Below are 19559 nucleotides of genomic sequence, written 5' to 3' on the forward strand. Positions count from 1 at the left end.
CCTGCGCGCAGGGGGAAAAAAAAAATCCCTGAAAGAGGCCAGAAGCTTTTGAAGCAGCTGTCAACACAGATCCTTATTAATTTGAGACTGTGCTGCCGCATGGGGTCATGAAAAGCCTGACAGAAATCAAATGCAGCTACAGGAATAGAGGTCAACATTAAGAGAGATGGGGCACTGGATTAGGAGTACTCAAACAGGCTTACTGCATCTCCTACTTGCACTGAAGAGCAAAGGTTTTCCATCAACTCCTTCTGCTTCTGCACTACACCACAGCAGTTATGCTCAGACGTACCAGTTTCAGTGCATGGCAATGCAAATAACTGCACGCTTGCCAGAGAAGAATTTGTATTAGTGACATGCAAAACGTGGCAAAGCATTACGAGGACGGTAAAGCAATATATTATAAGAGACCCTTGCCTTCACATAATTAACAAATATCTTTTTTTCCCAGACACGTTTTCTCCTGCGCATTGCTGCATATTGACTGTAACTGAGCTGCTATTTTCAGAGCAGTACGAATTAGTCACATTAGAACTAAAAAATCATCAAATAATCTATGAAAGGCATGAAAATAAAAAATGAAAGCCACAGCACAATCCAGCATTGTTATACTGTTAGCATATACTACATACGACGGGTCTGCAAACGTTATCCTCCTGGGTCTTGAATTCATGTTCCCATCAGCCTCCCAAACAATTTTGTATTCTTCGCCTGTTCGCATCTTCAGTACTTCCGCACAGCCACTGATAACCTTTTTCGAAACCTTACACCTCTTCCACTGCCTGCAGACTGAAGCAATCACAGTTCCACCGTGGCCCAACCAGACACTTTTGCTCTCAAAGCGTCGATCTTTGTCCATTCTACAGAAACCGTCAGGGCCCATTTTCACGCAATTTACATTGAAGTCACAATAAGGCAAACGGCCTCAACAGTGGTCTAATATGGCACTTCCAGATTAAAGGAGACTTCATTTTCATTTGCTTGAGCTGGTTATTATAGCATGCTGGTAGTATACTACAGACCTCATATGATTACAGCAGAGCCTGAAAATGGTCTTTCAGTACTCATTTTCTTTCATTGTTTAATTCCTTAACTAGTTTCCACGCTGAAGGACCAGTGCAGGTATAGCCAGGCCTTTTGCTGCAGAACACAGTGCTGGATCAGCCTACTCTCCTTTTACTTGGACTCTAGAGATGCTCCCAACACATTCGATCCAGGTTATTTCCTTTGTCTCTGCCAAATGTAAATGAGTGGAAAGGTTTCACAGATTTAAAAATGAAATGTTAACACTATTCCTTTCTAGCTCACAAAGATAGTAGCAGTACGTGTCACCAACTGTGCCACGAAGAGATCATCTTTTCCATTCTGATACCAAAACATCGAAACAGAGAAACAAGTGACACTGTCAGCTACTCACTAGGCAATTAAAATAACACAACAGGGTAACTGTCACACACTCCTTGCCAGAGCACTCACCCTCCACGTTATTTGTATGATTTATTCACCATAAAATCCAAGTTATAGCTCTATAATGCATGCACCAATATTAAGGAATTCAGATCAAGTTTCTTCTATATTCAACAAGCGTGTGAAAGTACTTATGGCGGAACATTTTTAGCTAATCTAACATGATTCATTCAGATCACGTAGGATCCTTCCTGCATGATTCCAGCAGAAACGGAGTTTAATTTCAGAAGCCCTCTCGCCCTCAGAATAAGGTCTTTAATTGCTCCTTGCGAATCTGCGCCATCAGAACATAGATATACAAAGGCTGATTCAGTTGTTTTGCTTTTTTAACTGGTGAATAATTAATTTCTGTTATATTTGTACTAAAGTTGCATCATTAATAATTTCTAATACAGTCCTTCTAGACTTGCATGTTTGATGAAAGCAGTAAAATACAATGTATCTACACAGATCACGGTCAAATCCAAATTCACACATCGGTTTTCTGGATAAGGAAGTGACATTTCATTTTGCGACCCATTTGTTGCTCTAGAACTCTGAGAAATACCAAACGTATATACGATTCTTATTTTCTTTTCCTACATTACTGAGGTCAGCATTCAAGATGAGAAGTTAAAAAACTGCTGTCTAGTGCAAAAATGTCCAAAGCATTCTGTTTTTTCTATCAAAAAAAGGCTGCAATTTCAACTAGCATTGGATTTTTAGCATAAATGTGAAGACAATACAGCAAAATTCAGCCTTCGTTCAGGAAAGCCAAACAAGCAAAGGAAATGAGCTCCCTTAATCTCTGTCAGTCATGAAAGCAATTAATAGAATACTAATTTCTGACAAAGTAACTCAGAACTCATCCAAGTGAAAAAGAAGGAGGACTATTAAAAAGAAAGCACTCCAAGTAGAGATAATGGCACAACTAGCACTGCATGTTAGGGGTTTTTGTTGGAGGGAGGATTGGATTATACTCACTGGTTGATAGGCTATATTCAGATACACTCATGAACCTTTAAGCAAGAGGGTACACGCTCGGAAGTCTCCGTATTTCCATTCCTTACGATATGAGGGAAAAAAAGATGAAAAAAAGCATTCTACCTTTGTGATGAGAATTCGGTACTTCTCCACCAGGTGATCGTTATTATGACACCCTGCCAGCAACTGCCACACTTCTCCTCTTAGGGCCTCAGGGACACCGCTTCTCACCAACGCTGACAATGTCTTTGGCCTCACGCTCAAATTGAGGTGCCTGGGTGTAGGGGAAGGCATTGTTACTGTTATCCAAATACAAATAAACGGGTACATGAGCAACAACTGATGTGTAACATCAAACATGTCAAATGACAGGAATTTCAAGACAGTCCATATGTTGCCAGAGTAAGTGAAATTCAAGTTATGAAAAAAAACAGATTTGGAGAAGCACTTTCCAAACGATTTCCTTGATTCCCATTACATTTAAATATAATATAAATATATAAAACACTCAACAAACCAAAACACTCCAGCAAAATCTAGAACTGGAGGACAGATGCCACACTGTGTAAGATTCCAAGCTCAAACGACACCAAAACCAGAATTAGTTTGCAGAAGCATATGCTGCTCTCTAGTCCTCCTACACTCGAGCAGGCAGGTAACCTTCCAGGTGAGGGAGGGAGAAAAGGCAGGCAAACAGAGCTATAAAAAAAGTCCCACATGGTTATCTAACTACATCCATGCATTTAAGCAGCTTCCACTGTACAAGCTAGTCCCATCTAAACAGTTTCTTCAAGTGAGACTGGTGACAGCTCATAAATTACAGCACTCTAAGTTGTAAAAACTAAACCTACATGTAATTTATGCAGTTACAGAAAGTTAAGCTCAACAGTCCATTCGTGGCTTATACATAAAATCCCCAAGAGACAGGAGCCTTAAATCAAGAAATTACATTTTTTTCTGCAGTTACTAAAAACAAACTTCTAGGTAAAATGATTAAGAGGACTGATAGACAAAGCCAGGCAAAAAACTGAACTTGCATCATATTGATCACATTATCTTCTTAACAATAAACTGGTATTTAATAATGTTTGTTAACAGTCTAACAGATATGTGGATGATAATTTTACACAGGCTGGGACTCCTTGTTGCCTTTCTCCGGTCTACAGTGTTCCAACACAGTAATCTGGAGACTAGCAATGTCCGACATTTATATCAGTATATATTGCACGGGACCTGGTAGCATAATGTCCTCCTTCGCTTTGCTTTCTCTAAACAAAATCAACTATAATAAAAATAATATTTATATAATTGTTAAATTTTTGTATATATATACACACCTTCATATCTATAGACATATATTTACAGAGCATTTATTATACCACTATAATATATAAATATATATAAATATTTATATAAAACACTTGTTCCATACAAAATATTAAAACTCTTTGTAAAGGCCTATAAAACTGCTTTGCCTTAATCTCGGATCAGAATAAGTACAACAGTAATTCCAATGGATACAGCCATGAACTGTAAGGCTGTAGACAAAAAGCCACGCGCTACGAGATTCTTCCAAACTATTTTGAAATGAGAAAATTGTGTGACTCAGCAGTTACGAAATATGAGCCAAATATTATTTAAAAATCACAAAATACCAATGCATATTTAGTTGCTATACAAATCTAATTACAGGATTCTAAAAAACTAGCATGAAACTACCTGAACTCTGATTTTTATGATTTTCAATCCTCTTACGTTAAAAGCTCAAGGATCATTACTTCCAAATACTTGTTTTTAGTTAAGAAGGAAAGCCCTTTAACACATATTAAAGTTGTTGCCAGCATTAGCACAGAAGCACTTCATATCCTCTTAGAGCTGCCAAAACATTTTCAATGGGAGTCAGGTGGCTTAATTATCCTTGAGCCCTTGGAAGAATTACAAAAAAATTCAAGTTGAAAGAAACTTTCTCACAGCACCAGATGCACAGAGCTCATCTGTCAAAGATGTTCCTACAAGCCTAGGAGAGGCAGGGAAAAGGGATCATCTATCATTTTACCACAGCCTTCCCCTTCTTACGAATGTGTCCATTTCTGATGTCCGCTTTCCTACCAAATTAGCACAATATATAAGTGCAAAACCAAACTGGAAGTAAAAGTACTTATTCAAATAAGTACTAAGTAGTTGTGGAAAATAAAAAATAATGCTAAATTGTTATAACCTTAATTTAAAGAGAATCCTGGCTAAGTGGTCACATCAATACTTTTCCTCATCTGAAGTGCACGACTGACTCTAATCCCTGCTGTCCTGCTCCACAGATCTAATATTCTATTCAGATCTTTGATTTGCTGTACACTCCTTGCCCTGCTCCTCAGTAACATTAGGAAGCAGAAGGCAACAACCAAAGCCAGAGTCAAAATGCAGCATATTTGAGCTCAATCTGATGTTGTGCCTGTCATCCCCCTTTGTGGGACAAAAAAAAAAAAAATACTGAATTTTGCAATAATCAGCATCACTTTCTTAGAACTGCTCAGGCTACTTCAAGATGAATAAAAGATCCTTCGTGAAAGGAGAACAGGTGTTGCATTAGCAACTTGACTGTCAAGAAACACTCTTCTTGTAAATTGGCATTTTCTAGGAAAAAAAACAGAAGAGCTCATGTACTTCCTTCTTGGCAAGCTCTGGAGCCATCTTCCTTTAGATATGGGAGGAAAAGCATCTTCGCTATCCAAGTACAAATCTCCCATATTCTTAAGCTACAGTTCCTAAGATATGACAGCTGCAGGAAAAATTGGCTGTGAACTACATCAGAATTACAAAGAGGAATGGAAGTGATCTATGCAAAATAAAGACAAAGGAAGCGCTGCATTTTCTTTATACTACTTAGTTTTTCTTTAACAAAATCCCAGTGAAACTCACAGATAAGTAAAATACTCATTTTAAGAGATAACCACCTAAAGACAGAGCACAAGTGAATTTCTATACAGTATTTAAGCATGCACTCAAAAATGAAAATACTTAAAACACCCTCTGACGAAAGTAGAAAACACAAAGTCAGAGAATAAGGGGTGTTGTGGAGATGAAAGAGGACTAAATACATACTAATCTCATCTCAACTGGCTTCTGGAAATAACAAAAACTCCAAGCAGAAGGAGCAAACAGACTGAGAATATTCAGAATTGCAATTTTCAGAATGTGATTTTGCCACTTACCATTTGGACAGCAGCTCTCCCCACGTCTCAAGAATTTTTTCTGCACACTCTTTGGAAACATCTCCAGAACCACTTAAGAGTGGTTCATCATTGTCTGCCAAGAGAACAGAGGAGATGCTATGAGATCAACAGCCATCGCTCTGCCTCTACAGATTTAAACGTCGCTCTCCTAACTGCATCAGTGTGCGGCAAGAACTGCTCCTCATCTGTGGATGCAGCGCTCGTGCACTCAAGACAGAGAAGGCAGAAGTAGAGGCACACAGTGATGTGACGAAGAGACAGAAGGCAAGCAGCAACACGTGAAATTCTGCTTAAAAATCAGGAAAAAAATTTACCATGAGGGTGGCCAAACTGATACAAGGGCCCAGAGAGGCTGTGGGAGCTTCACCATTGGAGATGGCCAAAACACAACAGGACAACGCCCTGAGCAATCTATCTGGCTGGATTCACACCGAGTGGGAGGCACGATTAAAGACCTCCAGAGGTCCCTTCTCACAGAAGTAATTCTGTTATTTTACCCTAAACCTTTGGAAGACTACAAAAATTCTCAAATAGCACAACTTTCCGTATGTGAAAAGCTACAATACTATAAGAGCAAAAATGACAGTAAAATCAATGTGGTTCCACGGAGCAGCTGCAGACTTGCCGTGTTGTTGCAGATCCATGAAAGTCCACGAGGTATTTTACTTTAACTGTTTTATACTTTTACTTTGAAAGCTAGTACTTTTTGATAACTTCCTTGGCTTAAATTAAACAGCTTTCTGAATGAAATGCATTCAAAAATGCGGCGGAAGGGGAGGATTAGCATAATCACAGTAACTCTTTTTGAAACCAGTACTAACTGATGTACTCCCAGATATTTTTAAATACTCACAGCAAGGATCATATACAAAAACTACATTTCATTATACAGTAGTCAACATTGGGTTTGCATTATTGAGGAAATACATTCTTTTTCATTAAATCTATGCTTCCTCAACTGACACCTGAACTTGTCAGCTAACTCGTGCAATGCTGCAAGTCGTATCAACGGTAAACAAAATAAATATATGTTCCTGGTCTAGAAAATAATACCACGGTGGTTAGCGTGGTGGTTAGAGATTGCTAATGAATAACACTTTGCAAAGGAGTTCATTTTCAAACCAGCCTTCCCCTCCTCCCCCCCAAAAAAAGGGAAATTAAAGCACAGAAGTGAAACAATTCACCCAAGGCCACATAAAAGGCCAGCAGAAAAACTGAAAAAGCAGAAACTCAAGTCATCTACATTTCAGCTCAGAGCTGTAAGGCCAGATGTTTATATACTCAAAACTAGTCCATATTTTGGTTTAAGAGAATTTTTAAAAAGCAGGAAAAAGATCTTGAAAATGCATTAAGTTTCAAGCTGGGCAGGTCCTGGTATAGTTTTATGTATTACAGATGTCTATACTCGCCTCTTCACTAAAACATGCTGCTTGCTTATATTTCCAAATAATATCAGCTTCTCATTTTTATTCTCAAATCTGTTCACAGCTGCTCAGGGAAGGGCAGAAGCTACATGATAATCCCAAACTTTTAGCAGCCTCTTTTCACATTGTTCCAAATATATCACACTGGAGGCTTCATGAGGCCTGGGCTGAGAAAAGCATAGACACAGAAGTGTCAGACAAGGGAGAGGCCGATCCAGGAATGCAGGGGTACTGGTTATTGAATACCCACAGCATTAAAGCAGGGGAAAAAAAAAAGTCAGTAGGCCAGATTCTGACTGGAAAGGATTCGACACATTTCATAACTATGTTATTTACCGACTGCCCTTTCTTTCGAAGTATACAAAGCCTATGATCCACTTCTTACCTTCCTCTTCATCATCCTCTGGAGGAGAAGGAATCATCGAGCCCTGTGACCCAGACTGGGGCAGGCGAAGAGAGGGGCTTGCCGTAGTTTTTCTTCTCTCCCTTTCTGATTCACTTTCGAGGCACACAACTTCATACAACGTGTCCGAGTTATTCTTTCTGTCCTTTTGCTTTATCTAGGAAGCAAGAAGTTTAATTTTACTGAGAAAAGCTATACGAATACCCAGATTACTTCATAAGGCTCTACCTTCTCTTTTTGGAATAGGAGAGCGGAGCACCAATTTTCATCCCATTCTACAGTGAGGAACGTTCAATCCTTGCAGCACACTTAATGCATTGTGCAGGCCTGCAAGTGTTTCCATCCCGAAAGCCCTAGAAAAAGCCGTAAGCATACTGCGCCCAACAGGCACGAGTGCCTGTCACAGGCAGAGCAGAAGTGTCGTTCGGGTCTGCCGTGCATAGGTAGCGCATCTTTTCAGCCATAAATGGACTGGATGCAAATGCATGGATTTTTAAAGCTGTAAATGCATCTGCCCAAGAAATGCTCTGAGAGAGGGAGGTTCCTTAATATGAAGCAATTCTGCCTTTATTTAAAGATTAGCAGAAAATTAAAAGCAAAACCTTTAAAATTATGTCTAATTTCTTTCTTTAACTTTCTGGGGATACTGATGGTGGCAAAAGGAGAGTTTTAAGAAAAAATTATTTTCCCACCATGGCAATTGTCTTTAGCGATGCTTCCAAGTCATATATCTGTGTATACATCGCTGCAGGATCACAAATTGTTGAGTCCCAAAGTCTATCATGCGGCTCTGTTTTCTCCTTATTTCTCAATGCTTTGATACCTTCCTTTCCTTTAAAGGAAGATTTTTCTTTGTGAAGTGGTTCTAAAATGTTAATACAGTCTAAGGATTTAGAACTTTTTTTTTCATAGATGAATAAAAATAGAGAGCAGAAAAGGAAAGGTGAAGAAAAGAGGGAAATAAGATTTATAATTATACTCTACACTAAGCTCCCAGTGCACAATTTTATCCTTTGGAGTATTAAAAATGAAGAGAAATGCATAAAAACTAAAAATGACTAAATCACTAAATGTAATCTGAGCAAATAAAATCCCTCTGCTTTCACCATTTCCGAATAAAGAAACACTGCCAATGTAAGATAAGCCAATTCTACACAGCTGTATTTTTAATAGGCTAATCATGACTCCATAGAAACAGGTTTCCCTTCCAGGCTTATCAGGCAGTACATTCTATATTTGTTGCTTCCACTATGAATTTTGATAATCTTCCATTAGTAAACACTGGAAGTTGGATAACCTGACAGTGGAAAAAAGAGAATTAGCTAAGATAAGTCACAATGCCCTGTGAATTTGGTAAGACAAAAGATACAGAATTAGCTAAGTAAGATAAGCTTCCTTTAAACTGCCAAACAGAAAAGGCACCTTTTGGAGGCTGCAGAGTATTTATAGCCCAACAGCCTTAACTGTTCAACTGTTCCTGCTCCGCCTCAAAAATATCCGAAATAAAAAGACTGATCTCATCCATGAAGAATTTTTCCACCTTAAATTTTGAAGGAAATTTTGAATGAAAGTTTCCAAAATGTTTATTCGTATTTCATATAAAAAACAGGACATACACATGAAAGAATTCTTCGTGAACCTCATCTTTATTACTACCAAGATGCCATTATTTACTCGCACTTCAAGACAAGTGCAAAAAGAACTAAGAAAAGCCTCTTATTTCATTCAAAACCTCTCTAAAAAAAGAACACTTATCAAGGTATGAGGACTCCAACCTTGCTTTTTTGGGCTGCGCCCAGAATTATTAAACCTTGAGAGAGCACATACATCCACATTGTTATTTGCTTCTACATATTTCCGTTTCTTTAAACAGGACTTTCACTTCAGAACAATAATTTCTAAAGCAGGAGAATGGCAGCTCCTTCAAGTACATCATCTCTTTAGCAACTTGGACCTTCAACTTTCCAGCCTTATTTTGAGACCAAGTTATTGCCTTGTACTGTTATTATGAATATCCTGGACAGAAATAATCCCTTCCTTTTTAGTAGATAGGGTAAAAAAGTAAGTTGGAAAAAAACAGTAAAAGTTTTTAACAAGTTCTAGGGATTTTTTGTGGTTGCTTGGATTTTTTTTCCCCGAGGGGAATCTTGGGGTATGTGTGAAATCTCTGCTTCCAATCATGTACAAGAGGGAAAATAGACTTTCACAAAAAAATTTTTTTTTCTAATTTCAAGTGGATGTTTGCTCATCTAAAAAAAAATATGTTGGATTTGTATGATAAAATCAATTTAGTGACATATCAGATAGCATGTCACCAGGATAATAGTAAAGCCTTTTTTTCTCTTAACCTTAATTTTACATACTTACCCTACTATACCCTTATGCAAGCAACTCTCAGCATAGCCATGGTTTGCAGATAAATCCTCTCTTCCTTTTATTTCTGTGGTTTGGCTGGAAAATCCATAAGCCTCTGTAACTTCGCAGCCTCATCAAAGCTGTCAAAATTTGCTTTGAAATGAGGACATCCAGCTTTTTATGGGAACTTTAGATAGCCAGCAACAATTAGCATAATGAAGGATAGCTTTTCTAAAATTGAAGAGCATTAATTGTACCTCTGATTCAGGAGCAAAATGTTGAAATACGTACATTGTATTAGTAAAGGTTTTACCAATCATAGGGAGAAACGACCCTAGTGAAATTCTCATCTGCCAACAGGAACTAATAACTACAATTCATCTTTACCTCCAATGCATTTGTATTTACTCAGCATTATACCATAAACCTACCTCTCAAGTCTCGAAACAATATAATTGACCATTCCACAGTTACATTTAAAAAAACTACCTTGCCAAATCCCAAATTAACTGTAGTTTGGTTGGTGGTTTGTTTTGGTTTTTTAAAGTGTTAAAGTGTTACCTGTTTCAATTTTAGGAAAAAATTTTCAGTAGAGCTCCGTTTGCTGAAGGGCCAGAACAATCTCTCATTAGGTGAACAAACTCTGACTTTAGTCTCCAGAATGAATCGAACAGGTTCCTGAACCTCAGTTATCACCAAATCCACAGCGGTAGTCATGAACAATACTTTATCTAGAGAGAAAAAACAAAGTGATAGTATTAAAAGAAGTATGTCCAACAAAATATTCCATAACCTCTTCCCTAGTAACATGAAAGACCAAAGAAACTTTTTTGCAGAATTCAATTTCTTCCCTAGTTTAACATCTCAAAAACCTAGAAGTTTCAAAACAGGAAAATAAGATGACTATGCACTATTCACTAGAGAGTAAGGAAACTTAAGTCTTCAAGACAAGAAAATGATCTTCTTAAAGAGAACAAATATTTTGCTTTTTCAAATCCCACTGAAATGTATCAAATATCTTCATTAAACATTATAAAGGATCTGCAGACTTAAGACCACAGCGCAGATCTCTTGCCCTCTAGCCTAATTACATTTTAGTTGGGTTTTGGTTTTAGCAGTTACTTAGACAACACTTAAGGCCCTCCATATTAAAGGTAGCATTTAAGACCATCCCAGCTGTGAGATTCAGAAAAATGACTATACAGTATGATGCTCCAAAAGGAGGCAACTGGACTCGGTGACCTATGAGATCTCTTCTGGCACTAAATGATAAATTGTGTCCTTTAGGTAGCATGGCATTCAATCTAGCAGCAGACTGTACCCAGCTGTACCCAGCAGCTGACTTTTATAACTTTGCCCAGTCAATTTCCATTAACTTCCCCAACCTTTGGCATGCAACTGTGACAGCAGATTGAAAAGATGATAATTCAGCTGACATCTTAAAAGAAGTAATGACAGATCTGTTTCAGGACTCAAGAGAGCAACGCAGCATCAGCTGTTTTCAGATTACACTTGGGAATGTTTTACTTTCATTTTTATAGGTACAGGAATCCTCTTTCTTTTTTAATTAAAAACTTGGATTCAGAAAAATCTGAACTGACCGCAGAAACTGAGCAAAGAAGAAATCTGCAATAGTCATTTAGTGCTATTCTCAGTGGGATTCTTAAGAGGCTCTAACGGCGCGCAAAGCATCTGCATCCTGTCCCCGCACCTATCCAGCCTCCTACTGGGACACAGTTATTCTCACAAGGTATTATTACTGAACACAGGAGTTTTCTTCTAGCCTTCTATTGTGTTTAGATTTTTATGTTACAGCTGGCATCCTACTTTCTGAGAATATGTCCCGTACTATGAGAGTCTTTTTGCGGGATTCATCTTTAAAGAAAAGAGAATTGATCCGATGCCCACTCTGTAAGTCATTTGTCCTGGCTAGGGATAACATCTGGCAAAGTTCATACCTTTCGGTGTTTCTTCATTTACAAATTGGAAGTGTGGAGATTTTTGATTCCAGCTCCCAGTGATCACGTATGATTTCCCATCAGAACTTTTACCCATGGACTCCTGCAAACAAGGTAAGTTTATGTATTTTTATTTAAATTAAAGAAATTTCTATGTTATGAAGTCTCAGCCCCATAAAACAGCTACTGCACTGGCAAGAGAACGGCAAGCATCTGAAGTCCATGCGACACAGTCCTGTAACAGAGACCATCTCTGAAGAAAATAATAGAGCTCCCATGCAACCGTTGGTCTCCTTGCTGATAACACAAAAAGACCAATTAACACTAATTGTTATATATGTTTGTGGTATGAACAGGTGTCCAGGATGAGACCTGAAGACCAATAGCTCATTTTGGAGGTGGCCATTTGACAGCAACTTCCAGCTCACAGAGGTGTAGGTGAGATCACAGCCAAGTACTTGGAAAGACAGGACTCCAAGCTGCAAAGGCTTTGCTTTTTTGTTGCTGTTTGGAAAAAACAAAAAAACAGAAAAAAGAAACCAAAAAATAAGAAACACCTTTTCAAGCTTCTTTTAAGTTGTTCTGAAAAATCCCAGGCAATCCAGTCATTCTGGCCTCATTTTGCATCATTCAGTCTCTGAATGACAGCTGCCTTAGTGGTAAAGCATTTAAACATATAAGGCTTTAATCACAAACTGAGGGGATGGAGTTCATTGCCTCTAACACAAGAAAACAAATTAAATCAGAACACTCTCCTACAAGCTGCTGAACTTGTAAACTTGGCAGATGTTTCGCATTAACACACCTTCTACTTCACTACAATGTTTTAATACACCAGATGGGTTTTATCCTAAGTAGCTATTTTATAAAACAAATTTTACTCTAAAACATCTTGAGATCCAGCTTTATTCAGCATACAAAACACGTTATTCAGCTATTCAGAACCAAGTCAATATTTTATCTTTAGTGTTCAGTGTGTCTGTCTTCCCACCAACTTTATTTTCTGGGCAATCCAAAGCCTGGAAAAAGCAAAATTATTCATGTAGTATTGGACCTTTTTGGGTACTCACTACTGTAACAAGCATGTACTTCATTAATACTAGCAAGTTTGTTTTCAGAACACACTTGTGAAGTTAGATGATCTCTATCATCATTTTATAGATGGAAAAGTGAGTCACAAAAATAAAGCACTCACTAATTCTCAGCGTTATATTTGAAGCTGCTTAGGCCTCCATTTTTACGCTATAAAACTTTTTACATTCAAAGCACAGCTCTTTAATATTCAGCACTTTCAAAAATAAGGTTCCATGTTTCTTATTTCAGGCCCCTAACCGAGAACAGTCATGACTGACCGCAAAATCGGGCAACTCCCTTGACCAAGCATCAGGCCATGTTCTAACTCTGTAGCAGAGGCAGGGATTCAACCCAGTTGCCCAGAGCCTCACCCTCAATAGCATAAGCTACAGCATCAATCCCCATCAACAAGCGTGCATAAGCGTCTACATCTTTTCTGTCTATCCTGAGATGAGGCGCAATCGTAATCAAAATTATTACTGAATTTTGTTAATAAAAGATCCTTACCAAATCTAAGAGGTGCATGTCACCACTCCGAACATCTTTCCCACGGCTAAGGAGAAGGCCAAAACATCTGCAAAGCCAGGCAAAAAATTAAATTGCAAAAATTAGACTTGCTCATAAACCAATCATTAACATTCCTTATCTAAATATTCGCTGTCATACATCACAAGCAGCCCATGAATCCAATAACAAATGTCAACAAACCTTGACATTTGAAAGCAGCATCAAGCACGTCAAGCAAAACAATGTCAAGCTATTATTAAAACTGTCGAGCACGATTTCATAAGCATATTTACAATATGATTTTACCCTGCCTACAGTAGCCTGGAAAGTTGTTCAATTATCTTTGTTTGCAAGAACAGTGTAAAACAGGCACTGCTAATAAGGGTTCCTTATCCCACAGGACAACTTGGCCTGCGTTCTTCCCTTCTTTTGTTTTTTTTTCGGAGACATATTTGCATAGAATTTACCCTTTGATACAGAGAAGAATCCGATGAAGTGCAAGGACCTGTCTTTTACGGTTTTATTTCACAAAGACTTTTGGCCCACACAGATATATTCCACTTCACCCTCTGGTTTACTGTCCCGCATTTCATTTCAGACTGCAAAGCCTGGCAGAAGCTGTGTCTCTCCTCTGCAGTATGAGCAGCACTAAACTCTGTCAGTAGTCAAAAACCGCTAGTTTATTTCCAAGCAGTGAAAGATTTGAAGTCTGAGCTCTCCCCTTCCCTGCACAGACACTTCATATTCTAGAATTCCAGACAGTGGCAGATTCAAAGCATGCGTACAACAACATTCTCAGATGCAACAGAGATGAAAGGAAAGCAAATTGAAATAACTCAGTCACTGATTATAGTCTCAGCATTTAAGACAAACTGGCCACCGAAAATAAAAGCAGTATGCTTTTTGAAAAAGATTTTTGAAATGGGTATTTAGAGGGGATGCGACCACTGATTCCACAACCAGATCTGTGCAAGATTTGACTGCGCCTGTATCGTGCCCCCGGCCACACACGCGCTGAACAATCCAATCTGATCTTCTGCACAGTCCCACTCAAGAGAGCTGTGCCGTAATTACACAAATGGAGCATTCATACAACAATTACTAATCTGCTGCCTCAGAGGAAAGAACATAAAACATCAAACAGATAAAGAATTTTTTAAAAATTGATGAAATTACCTCTCAATAGCAAGTTCTTTATTAGTTGTCTGTTGGACGTAAATCACTATCTTCTTATCAATGCCTTGGCGGAGTTTAAAGCATTGCCTGTCCTTGTCTTTGGGAACCGCACTGTTATTTACCAAGAAAGGGAAAAAAAAACTCAGAGGGTCATTTTTCTGTATTCCTTGCATGTATCAAAACCAGCATCAGACACTTGGTGAAGCCAGCTTCTTACACAAAAGCACTCAAGACCTTTCTTCCTTGCACACTGCAATCAGTAACATGAAAGAAATGGCAACATAATTAGGTGATGTTATTTTATCATCGTTAGGTGAAAACCAAGGACACTTAGTTTTCAAAATAAAAACCGTGTTTTTATACTGCATGGCTTAGTGTTGTGAGACTTCCAGCAGCGTTTCAAGAAAGTTTCTAAATACTGATTCCCCATGTAACGCCAAGTATTATCTGCTAAGCAATTACTTATAAGAAACTGCATATCACTTTCTTTCACAAGGGAGGTGACTGCTGGGGCACATGATACACCAACAAGCCAACAGAGTGCACCAATCTTTAGAGTATTTCCTTATTTTTTTTCTAGAGAGCACCTTCTCCTAAAGGCTGCAAGAGAGCAGACAGTGTGCGGTGGTGGAAAATCCTAAAATTACACCTCAGTGCTAATACACGTGCTAAAGTTTTAGCATCAATATTCCCTGTTGAGCAGCACAGTTGCACTAAATACTGGACAAATTGAGGCTGTTGGGCTTTGACTTTCTTTTTAAGTCGACCACATGTTCATTTTCCCTTGGGTATAAAAATAATCCTTATTTTATTTCAGACTTTCAAACTATGCATTGTTACCCCCAGGAGTTGGAAAATGGACTGTGGAGTATTGCCCGTAGTTTAACACCTCCAATAAAATTGGAGTTTCTTTTCCGACAGCGGGTGCTTACGCAGGCCAGGGAAGGGCAGACTGCCTTTAACTGTCAGCAGGAGCCCTGTCTCTGGGACCAGGACAGTGGATTTACACACTTCGAGCCAGTACGTGCAGTCAGATCTCATTTCCCCGGCGTGACAGAAACGCACTACTAGTGACCCGGGGAGACACGCGAAGGCAGATGAGCCAAGACAGGTTCAGGTACCTTAAAGATTGAGATCAGAGATTGAGTATGTGGGAAGGGTTCTCCCAACTTCCAGGCGAGTATGGCTCTGCACGTGAAGGGTCATACGAGGATTAGTGTCAAACTGATAAAGCTTGCTATCTGAACTAAAACCTGTACTGTACGTCCAACGTAGGTAGGATTCTGCCTAGCTGGAAGCACAAATGCACTCTTCTTCACCTTGTATAGAGGAGGTACATAGCTTTTAAACAAATGCCCTGTTCCATCCCTAATGCAACTGTATTTTTGTGGCTGAAAAGATCTTTAGATACATCTCCATGGCACAGGCTGAGGTTCAGTCTCCAGTCCATGCAGACATACCCGAGCCAGCTAGGGCCGAAACAGCTTTTAGCAGCACAACTTCTGGAAAACAAGTAAGCATCAAGCCCTAGGCTGGCTTACGCTGCCTGCGCTGCTGTGGCTACGCTGACATCGGTACCCAGCCCGCAAGACTGAACCTCGCCGGGCGCATCGCTGCGTGCTGCAGCCACGCTGCCACCCGCCGTGCAGCCCAGCGGCCGCTGCTCCACCCGAGCCCAAAGAACCCCCTGTATCTTTCAGGCTCAGGCCCTGAGCTAAATCATTTTTCAGTTTCAACACTTGAGCAGTCCTTTGCAGTGCTGAATAAATACTGGATTATTAAATGGGGTGTATTTATTTAATTAATAAATAAAACTTGAGCTGGATGTAAATCCAAGAAGAGAAACATCGCTGAAGCTGTGGCTAGGAGCCAATGTGCTCAACGAGTCAGAGTGTTTGGCAGACATGCTGTCCTGAAATAAAGACACTTCAGCAATTACAGAACACTATAAATGGTTACATAAAACATCTAAGGGCACTGTGTATAGGCTAAGCAGCAAGAAACTTTTTAGCATAAACTAAAAAAGGTCTTTTTAGAAACCAAGGTTATCCACCAGACTTAACATGAAAACAGCATTAGCCGGTACGATGTGAAAAGCTGCTCTAATACTCTCACCCTACACCACCACTTGCTAATAACACCTGGTTCAGGGAAAAAAAAAGAGGAAAAATTAAATCAAATTTTGAGAACTCTGTCAGAAAACAGAACCACTTAGAAAGAGGCAAGCTTTGTTCATAAAGCGTTTTTGATGCTGATAAAGAAACACTACTTTCACATCAGAACAGGTGAGTATTTTAATGAAACAGATCATAGAGAAACCGAGGAGAACTAATATTGATGATCTTTGAGAACAAATTTGAATTCTGCCTTCTTTTCTGCTTTCAATAACTATTACAGAGACCAATTCTAAGAAATCACAGGGAAATGGGTACAGATGAAGGACTTATCCCTCATATTCTTGAAGTGCATGATGTAACTACAAGTTGCAATCACAAGGGGAAATAAGGAAAGCTGGTTTTTCATTAGTATAAAAATAACAGCATGTCTACACAGGCAATGTCATCCAAGAAACTTACCTTTCCTGGGCAGCACTGGAAGATTTCAGCTTGAACTATGCAACTGCAGTAACTACCAAAGCACTAATGTCCAGCACGTACGATTTGTTCTATTACATTCTGCTCTCAAACTTCCCTAGAGTATTCTCTCTGTTCAACATATTTAAGAAAGATTGAATTGAATTTATCCCATTCATGGAGCAAAAGCAAACCTAATGACCAAAATTAAAATACACAGTGGTCTTTATGTTCCTATATATTTGAACCTTTTGCCTCTACACAAATATCTTTCCTATGACTGTAAGCAAACAACTATTTAAGAAAGGGTTTTGAATACTATTATTACATTACATTCTAGACACTTGCTGATCACAAATTCATGATTGTATGGTTGTTTTCCGACAGCGGGTTGCATACAGAGCCAGATCTCTGGAGACAAAAAACACATTATGGACAACTACACCTTTATTTAGTTCTGGAATAGCAATGTGGGAACAAGTCTGAGATCTCGATCATCAAGCTCTCGGCTGATGAAGCAGTAATAGCCCTCTACTAGATATTAAAAGTAAATGTGTCTTGTGACAAACAGATTTGGCTGAATATTTCTCTGGAGAGTAATTTATCTTTTTGAGATCTGCAAAATGATTTAAAAAATTTAATTTTTCAGAGTTTCTAATTTTCTCTGCCTTCTTTCATGAGACTCTATTAAAAATATGCACCCTTATGCCTCCTGCAGTATTCACACAGCCTCGGCACCTTTGAAAACCTGGCCGAAACCATGCACAACTCTGGCTATGAGAGCAGAGTCATGATGCATTTTCAGCTTCAGCAGCAATTTAGCCAAACACAACTTAAAACGCATTGCATAGAAAAGGGTTTAAAGACAAAAGAAAACTACAAAATAGAAAAAGCACTTTGCAGGTAGCACCAGGTTCAGTTCAATGACCCAGATGAAATAGTCCAGAGGGTCATCACTGTTTTACTTCCCAAAAATGTTTGTGTCTGGGATTCACTTAAACTAGGACAGGAAACCTTCAAAAAGGGAATTCAGGGACCACCTCAGCCTCACACTCTCTATTCACTCACTTTCCAACAGAACCAGATGCTGTATGCACAGGAATGAAGAATCTATACCTGAAATAACCTTTCCCATCATCTTCTTTGATTTCCAGTGACACAGAGAAGGTGAAAATATCACTGTCTGGAGTCTGTGGGGTGGCAATGGCTGAGAGCGGAGTTTGTTTGGCAGAACGACGGAAGGCAGTGGCAAAGCTGTACAGTATTCGGCTCACCTGCATTTAGACGGCACCGAAGAACGATCAGAAAGCTACAGACATACAGAATGCAGCAGTTGAAACCTACCTGAATTTTCACTAAAGAACAGAATGAGAAGTAATTGTACAAAAATAATTCAGTTTTAGCATCTAATTGACTGGGTTTCTACACTTCTTAACAGGATAAACTATTAAATGTGCATTCTTATTTCATATCTGAGGTTTCTATAATTATCTTAACTTGGGGTAGAAAAAAGCCCAAAGTAATGAATTACATTACTTCTAAAGTGCCTGAAATACTTCAGTTTCATTTCAGTAATAACATTTACATGTACATAATTATTATTTGACAAAAAGATTCAACTTACAGCCTCTTGGATTTCACATCGGAAGACATGAATCCTGAAGAGTTCTGCATTGTAGTGGCTTTCAGTGAAAGCAAAGCAATCACTTTCAGGCGTTCCGTCATGCCCTCGTACACAGAAAAGGATTTTATAGATTGGATAATTTGCTATTTCTGTGTTTGTCTGAGGATCTAAAAGTCTGTTAAAAGAGAGAGAGGAAAAAAAACCAAAGCTTGCAACTTCAGAAGAATTATTTCAGCCAGATATTAACTTGCAAGCTTTAAGAATTTCATAGCCACTGGAGAAAGTACATCACAAAGAAACCAGCTCCCAACTGTCATTTACTGCAAAGCTTGACCAGAATAATTATAGTTGAATTGAACAGCATAAAAAAAGTACAATGCGAGAGACATTTCCAGCAATGATTTCCCCATGGTTTTCAGGGCTTAGCCTTCAAAAAGCTACACTAATATGCAGCAGTGAATAGCCTCATCCCTGTTAAGCCTCGTGTATCAGCCATTTTCCAGCCCTACAAACGAAATACTTTCCAGGCTATTTCCAAAGTGTTCATCAATAACCACTCCCACTATGGCTTTGGGGACACCTTGGATCATCGTAATACTTCATACTGCTCCTTGGACATAAAATGTCATTGCTAAACAAATTCAAAGCATTTCTTTTCTCAGATCTCTTTAAAACCCACTTTTTCCACTAAACGAAATCCCAAGTTGCTCATGTCTCCTCCCAGGTAAACTGGTGGCTTGTTTCCTTTGCTAAAAGGAAATAAGATTAAATGGACACAGTCACGGCGTACACCTGAGTGAGCTTC

At 38.8% G+C, this 19559-nt stretch overlaps 1 protein-coding gene across 6 annotated transcripts in view; it reads right to left on the minus strand.

The window, feature by feature from the left end:
- Positions 1–19559, minus strand: part of RABGAP1 (RAB GTPase activating protein 1) — a 75397-nt gene that overhangs the window by 41297 nt on the left and 14541 nt on the right. For all 6 annotated transcript variants that reach the window (XM_082327729.1, XM_082327730.1, XM_082327732.1 and 3 more), the window contains 9 exons: positions 18755–18929; positions 18247–18404; positions 14558–14668; positions 13382–13448; positions 11801–11903; positions 10404–10573; positions 7470–7644; positions 5640–5733; positions 2554–2704 (listed from right to left, as the gene is read on the minus strand). In XM_082327729.1, the coding sequence (XP_082183855.1) occupies positions 2554–2704; positions 5640–5733; positions 7470–7644; positions 10404–10573; positions 11801–11903; positions 13382–13448; positions 14558–14668; positions 18247–18404; positions 18755–18929 (1204 nt within the window). The remainder of the gene's footprint in view (positions 1–2553; positions 2705–5639; positions 5734–7469; positions 7645–10403; positions 10574–11800; positions 11904–13381; positions 13449–14557; positions 14669–18246; positions 18405–18754; positions 18930–19559) is intronic.

This window comes from Platalea leucorodia (genome assembly GCF_965183815.1).
Source record: "Platalea leucorodia genome assembly, chromosome: 15".
NCBI lineage: Eukaryota > Metazoa > Chordata > Aves > Pelecaniformes > Threskiornithidae > Platalea > Platalea leucorodia.